At 36.5% G+C, this 14,774-nt stretch overlaps 1 protein-coding gene across 1 annotated transcript in view; it reads left to right on the forward strand.

Annotated features, from left to right (window-relative positions):
* nphp4 (nephronophthisis 4) overlaps nucleotides 1-14,774 on the forward strand; it is a 735,573-nt gene that overhangs the window by 499,917 nt on the left and 220,882 nt on the right. The window contains exons 9-10 of the mRNA XM_051931213.1: nucleotides 3,432-3,605; nucleotides 5,160-5,274. Of these exons, the coding sequence (XP_051787173.1) occupies nucleotides 3,432-3,605; nucleotides 5,160-5,274 (289 nt within the window). The remainder of the gene's footprint in view (nucleotides 1-3,431; nucleotides 3,606-5,159; nucleotides 5,275-14,774) is intronic.

The following is a 14,774-nucleotide window of genomic DNA, read 5'->3' on the forward strand; positions in this document are numbered from 1 at the left end:
TCTTGTTATTGCTGGGGTGGAGGGATATTTATATTTATATGTTTCTATTTTTTGCATGTCTTGTTTCACTTAATACATTTAATCCGTTTAAATTTTACATCCTGTTTTGTGTACTTATCTTTTCACCGTCAATTGTGGGGGAAAAGTTTAATTGGTTAGAAGTACGACTTGATAGTTAGATTATTTCTCAGTAAATCATCCAGGCCACAGGTCTTGGAAGTGTAGCTGCCGGCTGGGTAAAGGGGTCGGCCGTTACAACATTAACAAATTATTTAAAAAAATTTTAGATTCAATCATAACCTAATTTATTTGGAATTCAAAACATCCATGCATCCAAAAGACAAACCTTCAACGACCTAAAGCAGAAGGTGCCATGGCACTACCTAACTTTCAATTGTATTACTGGCGGCAAACATACAATCTATAAAAACCTAGACATTGACACAAATTGATGAACGCACACAAGCTTGGTCTGGAATAGAAATAAAATCCTGCAGTACTTCTTTATATTCCTTGCTTTGTAACCCAGTAAATACAAGTTATCATCAATATAGTAACAACCCAATTGTCCTTCATTCACTCAGAATATGGAACCAATGTAGGAAGCACTTCAAGACAAAGAAGCTTTTATTTGTTGCACCTCCACACGATAACCACCTTTTTCCATCCTCTCAAACTTACACAGTTTTTAATATTTGTAAAATGTATGGGATTAAATCATTTTGAGAATTGTATATAGATAATTTCTTTGCCTGGTACGAACAATTACTCTTCAAATTTCACTTCTCATCAACACAGTTATTCTACTACTTTCAAAGTGGAAACTTGGCTAAACGGAATCTGCCCAGTTTTCCTCACCTCCCTCCTGTTTCTATTCCAGAAGAAATAGTGATCAGTCTTGAAGACTCAGACAGCATTTCTATAATATATAAAAACATTTTAAAGTCCCTTCCTTTCAAAAATCCCAGAGTACTGTGGGAAAAGGATCTCTTCCTTAACATCACAGAAAAGGAGTGAAAGGCAGCCATGCACAAAATTCACTTTAGCTCCATATGTGCAAAGCATGCAGGTATTCAACTTAAAATCTTTTATCAAACATAATTATCTTGTTTAAAATTGTCCAAAATGTTTCCAGGGCAAGATCCAGCATACGAATGTTGCAGTTGAAGTCCAGCCTCACTGGGCCACATGTTTTGGGAGTATACCAAGTAAACACCATTCTGGACCCAGATCTTTAAATGCCTATCAAACAGTCTCTCCTATTCCACTAACACCTGTGTTTGGGGTACTCCCAGATGGGCTTAAAGTGCAGAAGGACAAACAAACTGTAATTGCCTTTACTACACTACTAACACTTAGACTTATCTTGCTTAACTGGAAGAATCCTAGCCCACCTCTTTTAAGTCAGTGGGTAACCGATGCTATATGCTATTTGAAATTGGAAAAAAATATATTCTCTCTTAGAGGATCTGTTCAAAACTTTTTTAAAACCTGGCAAGATCTAATCAGTAACATTTTAGAATAAGCATTTATATTGAAGAAAAGGATTCTCTTCCCTCGTTTCTACTTTTAAAGTTTTACTCCGGCTGTTGGCCTTTTTCTTTTTCTCTTGGGTGGGGGTTGAAGTAAATTTTGTTAAGTTTGACTTGATTGTATGGAATGTTATTTGCTTTTAAATAATCAATTAACAAAATCAGATCAATGCTCATTTCTGAGAGGATTTATTTGAAGAAGTTCACAAAAATTAGAGCTTCACTGCATTTTACATTTGTCCACTTCGTTAAGCACCTTATTATTAATTTTGCTGTCGAAGCACTCCTCCTTATTGAATCGGTCAAGCTTAAGTTGATAAGAAGCTGTCAACTGAGTTGTTTGTAATCTGATTTTCAAGGGGCTCTCATGCTGCTAGTAGCTGGATTTATTGCAGGACTGTAAGTTAAGTTATATTCCTTTTGTACATGTATGCAGGATTCAAAATGAACATAGTGGAATTTAGATGCATTTAGATAAGACACACACAACAAGCGTCATAGAAAGCAACTCTTCCATGTCTACTATGTTTTGTTTCCTAAAGGGTCACAAATTAGGAAATGTGATGTCATAATGATCAACATCAAGTCAAAGAAGAGCCACATAATAAGCATGAGCCAACCACAGTGTGATGGAGTCAGCATTTTCAGAAATCTTTCCTTTCAACTATTCACACCAAAATGCAGCACTGGTATTTTAAACAGTCTCTCGTCCGGAGGGTGATTTCAGAAATATTAATTCTGCATCAGTTGAAAATGCTGGGGTAGTGTGGGTGAAAGGTGAAAAAATTTTAGACAAATGTCTGCATTTTTAAACAAAATTGTACTAGTTTGGATGGGGCCTTAACTTCTTCAGTCAACAGACAGGACAGATCTTCTGTTTCAAATAGTCACATTTTTCAGACATATCTGAAGCCATAACAGGCTTTCTGAAAACCACTTGTGAAAAATTTTGTGAGGTTTCCTCTCCATTGTAACTTATGTCACCCAAAATATATAATATAATGTAGAAACATGCACACCATATGATTCTATAGTTATCTGCTGCTTCCAGTACACAATCATTCATAACTACATCCCACTTTTTCTGCATCCCAGCAAATATGTTGTAAGATGTCAACCAGAAATTGTGAAGCTTTAAGGGCTATTCATATATTTGTTTTTTTGTTTTGTTTTGCTGAAAATGTGCAACCTTGTGGATGATTAAATCTTCATGGAATTACTTGAAAGATAAAATGCCAGGTTGTGAGGTGCAAAAGTGTAGCGTCCACTTGAAAATATAGTGCTGATTGTAGAAAGGAATCCTACACATGACCATGGCTTCTGTATTTAGAGGCCATTGTCTAACATAAAGAAAATTTTAAATGGCTGTCAAAGCTTGCATGATCTGCTGTATTTCATTGTGTGATGATTAGGTTCAATAGTTGGACAAATATTTTACTCAGTCGTTCAATTTATTCTGTACAAGAAAGACAATTTTATAAAATTTTGACAATTACTCTGGGGTTAGAAAAAAGCTCTAGGTTGTCAGAAGTCTGAGTGTTTTGCAGCATATTAAAGGTTCCGGTATATTTTTCTAGCTCTCCAGTTTTTTTTCTTAGTGAAGAAGAAACTGGTTCCAAAACATTTATTTTTCCCTTAATCATTTGATATTAGGTGGCTTTATATAAAGGAAAAATGCAAATAAGAATAGTTTTATCCCATTTGCATTCCAAAGATACCAATTAACATTACAAAGAGAATACAAAACAGCAAAAAAAATTAGGTCCTCAGACAGTAAGATTAATGTTATTAAAATTGTCTGAATATTTTTGCTTTCAAAGCTATGTTCTACTTGGAGTTACTTGCATTTTATTTGAGAATTATAGACCTGACCTATCTGATAAAATTAACTTTGTCTAGGCACTGGCATCCTCGAAGACCGCCTTTATGCACTCCATCCGTTGGGCTGTTTGGAGCCCGTTTGAAAAGCCTGGAAACTCAGAGGTTTGCATCAGCCTTCAAGGAGGACCCCTGCCCAACCCCAACAATGTAATGGTATACAAGACTTCAGGAGCTGAATCAAGTACCCCTGGGGTAAGTTATTGAATTGCTCATTTGAGTAAGCTTTTTTTCTCACTGTCCTACATCTTTTATTTAAAATTACTGTGACAACTGGCCAAGTACAAAACTGAATTTCTAGGTTTTCCTAGGCCAGCTATGGAATACGATCTCCCCTGTTTTGTTCTGAGTGATCCCATCAGTCTTCTACATTTAACCCATACTTTGTACGCCTTCCTTTGGATGTACACAGGGGGTTTCTCCCTCACTTCAGCTCCCTCTCTAGCTCTCTCCAGCTCTATTGCTACACACACTGAGTGACCTTTGCAACCCTGTGCAAGAACTTTAATTCTTCACGTCAGTACACAAAGGATGGGAAAATGTATTGCTCAGAAAATCAAAAAGCTCTATTGTGCTTTAGTGCAACAGTTATCCCCTTTCTATATTTTTTTTATTAAGAAGGTATTTTTTAAAACTGGGGAAAGGTCTAGGAAACTATTCAGTCTTGTGCTTAGATCTCAATACTCCTGTTGTGGATTCAATGCAAGCATGGGTTTGGGATCAGCAAATATATTCCTGTGCTGAAATCACCCACTTGCCAATGTCATCAGAATGACAGTTGCTTAATGTTTGTTTTTCTTTTTCTATGACTGATAAATATCTGTGAGGGCCTTAGCTTTACTGTGGTGTATTCACCTTAAATATAAGATAAGCGGATTGTAGTGAGGTTAGTCTGCTGCATCTCACAAGCCACATTGTTTTTGTTTGAGGTGGACAGCAACCAGTAAATCTGGATTAGGTTTACCCTGCAGGAGTTAAAATAATGTGACTTCTAAGTCCTTTTGTTGGCATTGTGTCTTCATGTTTTTATTTCACCAATTGCAATTTTTGTTCTTCCTTTATAGAAATGAGTGGGCATAAGAAATATATCAACAAATGTACATACAGCCGAGTAAATTATTATTGTTCTTTGCGTTAGGATTACAAGTGAAAATAAATGTTGTTATTACCTAATATGAGCTTCAGATTTTTGCATAACTGATTTTTAACATATTTTAAAAAACTACACTTCAGCCTTGAAAAAAGGTTCTTATCAAAGACTCTGTCCCTTTCTGAATTTACTAACATAAATACTCAGTGGCATGGATTAACTTTTAGAATTCTGTGATTTTAACACCTCCTATGTGTTTAACTCCTGTACATAAAATAAACGGATATCCTTTGAGGTAAATCTACACATTTGCTTCCAGTATGACTTACAATGACAATTACATATCAAAATTAAGATGAAGGCAGTGTTCCTGTCCACTTTATGACCCTGAATCTCATGTGTAACACTGATATTTACAGACTATCTTGTAATAAAGGATTCTTACAGTTTGTTGGTATTTACACCATTGCTGTATTTTGCTCTGTCTTTCAGGTCTGAGACCTGACTCTCTATCCGTTTTTCTTTGGCTGTTATTCACCTAAGAGGCGTCATCTTCACTCTCTGGCTCATTTGTCTTTGAAACGTTTTTAATTTCATTCTTCACCCAAGGCCTGTATTGGTTTTGGTCCTGTAAGGTGTGTCATTCTTTTTGCTTCTAGGTAAAAGCAGTCAAAGGTGGTGTGCTTAAATTTTATTTCGCACAGCAAGAAAGACATCCAGCAAGTCCTGCTCATGAAATGTCCCAGCAGAAGATTACTCAATCTCCATCTCAGAGTAAGTGTTGCCAAGACATATTTTTGAAGATAGTTTATACTTGTAACTTCCATCACTGTGAAATGTTCTGAGAATTTACTTGTAGCTGAAAAATAAAATTTATTGTCATGATCCCTGTAAAATATTTTATGCCAAAGGCTCAAAGAGAAAAGAACTGGCAAGCCATCACACATATACACGTACTGTCTCCTTAGGCAGTTGTTCCTCCTCTACATATAAACCATCTTTAGATTTTGCATTATCAGTAAAATGTATCCTGTATTTCAGGCAAAGCCCACAAAGTACATACAGGCATGCCAGTCTAATCCCACACGTGTATCCTTGAGGCACTGAGCACGTCTTTACAGCTCAGCACCATGGTAACTTACCGCCAGGGCTCAGCTAATCATGCACCAATGTCCCTGAGCTATCATATTCTTGCCTACACAATCTGCCACAGTACAGAGCACAAGTAACATTAAACCAGTTGACAAGAGACCTCTGAGACGTGTACTGTATGACTGAAAGTAGGTTTTCAACTGGAGAAAGGCTTTATTTACTGGTTCCACTTTTTAGAATAGGTGGCATGCATAAAATCAGACAACTCAGTTTTAATGTGACTTTAACACAGCACATGACAACACTGACACCAAAGGAAGAGTGTTATTTTTTCATTTCTAATTTAGATGTACCAAATTAAATTCAAACATTGTAAATACTTGCAATGTTTTGTACAATTTAATGGTAAATATCAGATATTTTTAATGTACTGTATTTTACCACATCAAAATAACTGCTCTAATCTATGTAGAACCAAACCTGTATTTAGTATTTTTTTTTGTAAACCATATATGGAGCATTTGGATGTTCTGTGTAAATGATGTAAAATAATCTATGCATTTATTTATATGGTAGCAGTGTTAATGATTAATTGAACTGAGTGACTGCATTATTTAAATACCAGCTTAACTTCTAATGATGTTTTTCCAGCTTTTTTTTCTTTTATGAAACCCATCTGAACATGCTGCTGCTCCTTCTTAAAAGCATTTTCATTATAAACAGAGCAGGCAGTTTTATTTCTTGTGTGCACTCTAATAATGGTAGGCTTTTGCATTATATAACTCAAGGAAATAAGAGTAAATACCAAGCAGGCAAGCATATATATATATGTATATATATATATACACACAGTGTATATAATTTGTTATTTATTTTTTGGTTCCTTAGTGTTTCTTACCAGAATAAGCATTATAATAACATATTACAACCTGCCTAATGCATTTCAGGTTCACGAGAAGTCATCATCTACCTCATCCTGGCATCAGTAGATGTAGTCTCACAGGGCCAGTCATAATTCTCAAATGAGAACACGTGTCTTGGGACAACATGTTAAAAAGTGTATAGTGAATAGTGGTGAAATCCTGCAATGCAAAGGCTACGACCACAAGGCTTCTTCCTACAACACAAGCCTCCAACTCTTCAAGTCTATGAAATTTCTCCCACCAGGGTTTCAGTGACATTGTGAAAGAAACCAAGCAAATTGCTTGACTCTGAGAGAAAATAAAAAAGTTTAAATTATTTTTATCAATTTAAGAGCTTTTAGTAGCGCGAGGTAATTGAAGCTGAATAATTAATTTGCATGTTTTAATGAGTGCCACAACACGTGAGACAAACCACCACAGCTACTTGGTTCCACCTTTGAGAAGTACTTCTATCTGCTACGATATATTTCTATCATTTTGACTTTTGCATCACTATATATCATAACAATAGCAAATTAAGCTTAGAAAAGTATCATGTTCTACATATACTGTATAATACATGTTAAAATGCTGCGGCTATATTCTGAAATGGCATGTTAATTTCCAACTGTTAACTTGCTTTAGTTACTTGTCAGAAGGTGGATGTTGTGCTGCCTTGTCCATGCTTTACTGGTGTCGTTAGGCAGATATGTTGATTCAGGTGTTTTGAGTACTGAAATCTGCCGCGGCTCTTAGTAATCAGCTTTTTTTAAAGTGTGACATATTATTTACTTAAAATGCATATTTTATTCTTTATATTTTACTGGATAAACCTTACATCAACTCCTATAATATCATTGTAACTGAACAACAAAGAGCACACACAGTATCTCCGAACATGTATCATTCATGTTTACCACTCATCCATTGATGTCTTCAAATGCCAATGTATAATCTGTTGTTACAAAAAGATTTCTTCCTTGCACCAGGGGCCTCATGTATAAACGGTGCGTACGCACAGAAATGTTGCGTACGAACATTTCCACACTCAAATCGCGATGTATAAAACCTAAACTTGGCGTAAAGCCACGCACATTTCCACGGTAACTCATACCTTGGCGTACGCAATTTCTCCGCTCGGTTTTGCAGACTGGAGGCACCCAGCGTCAAAGCAGTGCTACTGTTCCTGTGTGGTCACCCTTTCTTTCTTAGCTCCACATTCCTGACGCGGCTTTATAAATACACTGAAACTAACTGCATATTGTTTATTAGTGTAATGTATCTGATTGTAATTAACCTGCAACAATATAATGGTCCAGGGAATACCCATAGTATTCCAAATACCATAACTGCTTTAGCGTTATAACTCTCACTGCATCTTCTTCTTCTTTCAGCTGCTCCCGTTAAGGGTTGCCACAGCAGATCATCTTTTTCCATATTACTCTCACTGCACCACTTGGAGTATTTATATCACTGTATCTGAGTAAGGAATCACAGCAGCAGCTGATCGGAAAGAGAATTATCGGTACACAGCATGAAGCAGACGCTGCCTGAGCCAAGGCAAAACGCTTCAGAGACTTCCCTGTACGGACTTCGCGGTTTAGAAAAAGTTTCATCCCAAGAACTATAAACGCACTCAATCAGTCCATCAAGTGCTCCTTGTAGAACTGTTTACTTATAAGTACAATCACCTCACTGTAAACTTGCACTACAGTTATAATATTGCACAACCTGCGCCACTTTATGAAGCGCGTATTTACATATGATGACGATATCATTTTTAAGATGAAATGCAGCAAAATATGTTGATTATATTATACAGATAAAACTTTAACTTCATTTAAATAATCTGTATTGTTAATAATTAAACATGTGAGGACATGGTTTCCGCAGCGCTAGCTAGTTCAGGGATTGTTCCTGGATTGTGTTGTATTCTTGCTGGTGCTGACGCGACACTGGAAGGATAGATGGATATAATAATTGAACATGTACTACGAAGATATTTCAATGTTCCTTAAAAGTTTTGAAGAATCGGCGTTTTAAGCTTACAGATGGCTTCACGTCTATGTAGCTGATTGTGTGGCGATTGGGCTTTTGGAGAAAGAAAAGTAAGGACAGGAATTGGAGGTTAGTACGTTTGAAAGAGACAGTACTTCTGTAATAAATTATTTCATCGAAGGTCGCGCATGGCGCAGCAAGCCTCTTGCGTGAGACATGAACAAGCACTGCACCACCGTGTTCCCATGTTTAATAACATGCTTTCATTCCTATCATCATGAAAAAGATATCACGTGTACATCTCAGTATTTTAATTATTCAGAGAGCTGTAATATCACAAATGTAATGGATTATGTGTCCTGTCGGAGAAAGAGAAAGCCCGTTTAAGAAGCAGGTAGTGATTCACACATGTAGAGCACATAGAAGATCAAATACAGAACAAAGTATTTAATGTGCCACTTTAGTTACAATGGGATTTGAGAAACTAGTAAATTAAACGATTTTAAGATGAAGTTTATGATGTTCTACTTTAATGGCAAAATAAACTACATGATTAAAGTGGAAATTTCAAGATTAAAGTTGACATTTCGTGCTTTTTTCCCCACTGTGTGCCTATTTTTTTTGTCTGTACCCTAATAAGCTTTCATATGACACTCAGACGGTGGGCTACGACTCGCCTTTTCACGGCAACTTTGATATGTGATTTCTTTTTTATTTCGGGCACTGTGCGACTTTGTGAACTTGAGCCCTCGAGTTTCTCCGACACTCTGTCACTCGAACAACTTCCTTTTGTTGATTATACCACTGTTTAAACCAACAAATAGTACATTTTTCCTTTGCCTCCACTTGGTATTCGCTGAAATTCTTATATTTCCCCCCGTGCTTTTCCCATTGTCTTTTCACAGAAGGCTATTTATACTGATTTGCATATTCAAAGAGGCGTAATTCTGGGAGGAGTTGGGGCGGGACAGAAGGCACGTGCACGTACATTACTTTTCACGCTGATCGGGATTTATGTAGTGGAAGAACGTGAAAGTTTGCGTACGTATAGATTCCTGCATCTGGATTTTTCTGTGCATACACACATTCCCGCTTTTGTGCTTACGCCATGTTATAGTGTGAGTTCCATGCACGGCGTTATACATGAGGCCCCAGGTTATGTGTTTTTAGAATATGCAATGTGCTTTCTGCATAGGCAAAACACATATGTCTAATGTTTTTTAGGAGACTTTTCAACTCTGGACTGTTCATCGTAATCAGCAGCTTGGTCTCTGTTGGACAAGGTTAACAACAGCACCAAATCTCTTTGCATTTCAAATTCACTGCAGCTATTTGGAGCACGTAATTAGAAATGTAACATTCAGTGACCCGTCTAAGTGTTTTTGACCAGTTTTAAGCAAAATTTACTCAGAGTTAACTCCAAATGTATGTATTATATGGCTGGCTTCAATGAGACTACAGTGGATGTAATGCAGGAAACAGCTCTGGACAAGGTTCTATGACCATTGCAATAGTCACTCAACGTACTCACACTGGGGCCATTTTGGAATTGCCAATTAATGTAAGTAGCAGGTCTTTTTGGGTGTAGGATGAAAACACACATAGACACAAGGAGAAGGTGGACACTGTATACAGACAATGCCCACGGTCAAGGGTTGAAATTAGAACATTAGATCTGTAAGGCATCAATACTACACAATGTGCCACTCAGCATTAATTAAATTTTAAAAAAAGCTTTTGATTGGCCTATTAGATAAATTGTTCAGTGTCAGATTTATACTGTTTAAAAATTGCAGTGATAGTAATAATACAATAGGGTAGCAATCCATTAGCTTTAATAGTGCCTTAAAAATATAGCAATATTTTTCTCCATTTGTTTTTGTACTTACCATTAGTGGCAGTGGCATTTTGGCCTTAAGTGCCAAGGAGACACAACCCCACAAGATGTTTTTCAAAATAACTAATAAGCTCAGCTCAGTAATTTAAATTATTACTAAAATGTTTAGAACAAGCCACAGCCGTGTCTTCATAAGCAATTGTTTTTCACAATTTTATATCATATGTTCAATCTCATTACTTATCTAGAAGAATTGTCCTAGTTGTAGAATGTGAAATTGTCTTCTTGTTGGGCACTGCAAGTCTGTTTCCACCTGAGGGGCTAGCCCAGTTGGCTCTGCAGTTTTCTCCATACCCTTTGATGTGTTTGTGCATGTGGGACCTGATCTTTCCAGCTAAGAAATGGGGCTTGAAGGTCAGCATCCATATTAAAATGAAAACTGCCTGTTGCTGTTTCTGTTTTTTTTTCTTCTTCTTCAAACTGTATGTTTGCACTTGCAGCTTGAGCTTTTCCCAGTCGAGGCCATACAGCATATTCCAACAAAAAGATTTGAGAAGTCTAGTACATTTGTTTCCTTAAAGGAAGCCTTAGAGCAGTTTAAAAAAAAAAAAAAAGAAAGTAAAAAAGGCAGATCAATATCAGATTGGGATCGCTCACTAGGTTTTATGCTTCTTTTTAATTTTCTCCCACCACTGAAGAGGGCTGCGCCACTTTTGAAAAAGCCACCAAGGAAGCTTGTGTGTGCATCTTCCAACTTATGGAAAAGAAGCCAACAGCATGGTGCTTCTCTTTCAAAGAAGCATATAATCCTGGTATTGAAAGAATAGATATGTATGTACTGTATGTAGAATACAATTTTTTCACTAGTGAAGTGGAGTCCATTAACACTAGAATTCCTGAAGCCTACAAAAAAACTTGTAATCCCGGCCCACCTTAAATCCCTTCGCACCTCTCCATCAGCGCCCTTTGTTTTGTAAAGGCGTCGAACAGCACAAGCAGCAAGCAGCCTGCTGTCCCTTTCCCCGCCTTGACAGAGCTAGGCTCGGGCAAAAAGCTTTCCTAGCTCAAGCCAAGGCTCCTTATCTGCATGTGAGATCTGGAGTTGTAAAGGGTAAATAATACAGTATATCATTATTTGGAATACATGCATTTCATGTGTGTTCCATGTTATATTAATAATGACATGAAGTGTATAATGTGTGAAGACTTTAGTCCAAATATCAAATAAATGTGCGCTTTTATTCAAGAAGGTAACTAGAGAAAAAAAAAAAGCATTCAATTTACATATAGCTTAAATGTCAATCGACAGGTAGTTTACACATATTCTTGAATGGTGCAGAGGTAAGAACTGCTGCCTTATAACCAGAAGATCCCGGGTTCAAGCCTTAGCGCTTCGTTTTGACTAGTGAGCTGCTATTATTATTATTATTATTATTTCTATAATAAAATAAAAACATACATTTGATTTGAGTCTGTAACACCTGGTGTACATTTTGGCTACTTGTAAAAGTTAGTGCTTTTTTTGTTATTATTCAGTTATATTCTCTCAGTGACGTTCATGTGGTACAATGAACTTGCCTGTCCCTCTCTGAGTTGGTGGCATTTATCTCCATTCTTTTCACAACAGCAGCGCTGTGGCTGATGTCTGCTCAGAGCCATTTGTTATACTGGCAATCAAAGATACAATGTCCCTTAACTGCTATCAGACTGGACAAAGGCAGGACTGTAGCAACAGACAGCTTCTTCATAGCGCTTTCACCGAGCGCCCAAACTTTACACTGGCTGTTACAGACTTCTTTATGAGCACATACATGATCAGCACAGCACTGTCAGATCTAAATAGCAGCGTGGTGAATTGCTCATGTACTGAAGTGACTTTAGCTGCAGGTGGAAGTCTCATTGTACTTTATGGTGCCAAGCAGAGTGCAGCAGTCTATTAGACGTTGATGGAGAGGTGCGAAGGGATTTAAGGTGGGCTGGGATTACGAGTTACTTCATAGGCTTCAGGAATTCTAGTGTTAACTTGTATGTTTCAGTACTCATTAGCACAAAAACTGACAGATATTTTTAGTTAGTTAATATAATGTTTATTTTCTAAAAGTCTTGACAGATATTGGAAAATTGTAATTTCTCTTTATGAATGTTCATTCCAAAAACGCCACTAGTCAATATATATTTAAATAATGTGCCATGCTTTTGCCATGCTGCTGCTGCTTTAAAAGTTCTAGACAACTGACCTGTAGTGGAGGTTGTAAATATTTTTTGGTGTGTTTTATTTCAGCTCTTGCTATAACTGTAATTTTCCATAGTCATTATTAGATAAAAACATGCTTAGTCACCATGTGTGCTGGGTCAGCTGTTGAACTAGGGCATAGATGGATGAATGGGGGTTGTTATTTTTCTGATTTGCCTTCAGTAATGCGAAACATTGGCTACTTAATCCCAGTCTTAAAACACATTTCTCAAGTTTTAATAATGGTTAACTGCACTCCTTAAAAAAGCCTTCATAGTTTCCCTTAGTATTCGTGCAGAGACCTCTGAAGATACATTTGTCTCTTAAAAATAATCAATTTGCTTGGAGATGAATTCTTACTCATCGGCTAATAACAGGGGGTTAAGACGCCTGCTACGAGATTAGTGTTTAGAGCATAGTGCTCCTCCATGATCAGAGGAGCATGGGCAGTGATAACAGTACCGTCGTATATGAAAGATTTGATAGTGGGCAAAAAATTATTAGCTTTAAAGAAGTAATCAGTTCTTGAATAGCTGGGATGTACTGTTGAAAAGAAGGAATATGCCCTTGAGTATGGATTTGAAAATCTCTATTTAGATTTAATAATCTTTTTTTAGATTATGATTGAGACCTTTGACATTCTAGCTCACAATGTTCAGTTTGGTCAGAGAGAAAATGTCTTCTGAAATTTTGAGGACATTTTGTGAACTTAAGTAAAGGTAATATATTGTTTCATATAATGGCTTGAACCTTGATTTCATATTGTTGACGGTTATTATGTCTATGGGGCTTTTTATTATGTCGGCACTTATAGTTGTTGGGGTAGGACAGATTATTTCTTATCTTTCCTACAAAAATAAACTGGAAATCAAAAAGGTGTCAGAGCTAATCAATGAAATTATCAGAATAGATCAAGAATATGCCAAGTCTAAAAATGTGGCGTTTTATAGGAAAAGACAAATTAGGTTCAGTTATAACCTCATTTACTTAAAATTCGAAGCATCCATGCAACTAAAGGGCGACTTAAAGCAGTAGGGGCATGGCACTATCTAAATTTCAATTTTATTACTGTGCGGCAAACATACACAAGTCTTGTCTGCAATAGAAATAAAATATTGCTGTACTTCTTTATAAGCCCTGCTTTGTGCCCCAATAAATACAAATTATCACCAATATATTAATAATCCACTTCAAGACATAGAAGATCTTATTTGGTGCACCTTTACATGATAATCACCTTTTTCACTCTCTCAAAACTACACAGTATTTAATGTTTGGAAAACATCTGGGATTAAAACACTTAAAGATTTGTATATAGATAATGTCTTTGCATCTTATAAACAGTTATGCTTAAAATTTAGCTTCCCATCGACACAATTTTTCCATTACTTTCAAATCAGAAATTTCCCTAAAAGTCCCCAATTTTCCTCACCTCCCACACATTTCTGTTCCAGAGTGAATACTGATCACTCCTGAAGACTCAGATATCATCTTAGTAATATATAAAAATATTTTAAAGTGTCTTCCTTTCAAAGACCCTAGGATACGATGGGGAAAGAATCTTTCTCTTAACATTTCAGAAAAGGAGTGGAAGGCAGCCATGCACAGAATACTCCGCAGCTCCATATGTGCAAATCATCCAATCAATCCAATGTATCCAGGCCAAGATTCAACCTGTGAACGTTGCAATCTAGCTCCAGCCTCACTGGGCCATACAGCGTATGTTTTGGGCGTATACCAAATTAACATCATTCTGGACCAAAATCTTAGAATGCCTATCAGACAGCCTTGGTATCACAGTCACTCCTAAAAGTGGAGAAGGACAAATTGATTGTAATTGCTTGTACCACACTACTAGCACATAGACTTATCTTGCAGAACTTGAAGACTCTCAGCCCATCTGTTATAAGTCAAATGGTAAGTGATGTTCTATACAATTTTAAATTGGAAAAAATTTAATTTTCACTTAGAGGATCTGTTCAGAGCGTTTAAAAAATAGGTCAATATCAAATTAATCAAATCTTAGAATAAATTTTATATCAGGGAAAATGACATTCTCCTTTCTTTGTTGTTTTTAAATTTTTGCTCTTGTTGTAAGCTCTCCACTCTTTCTCCCGGGCAGGTGTTGAATTCTGGTTTGTTTAATTTGACATGATTATATGAAATGTTATTTTATTCAAATAACATCAATAAAATTAAAAAAAAAAAAAGC

Source organism: Erpetoichthys calabaricus, chromosome 8 (genome assembly GCF_900747795.2).
Source record: "Erpetoichthys calabaricus chromosome 8, fErpCal1.3, whole genome shotgun sequence".
In the NCBI taxonomy this organism is placed as follows: Eukaryota; Metazoa; Chordata; class Cladistia; order Polypteriformes; family Polypteridae; genus Erpetoichthys; species Erpetoichthys calabaricus.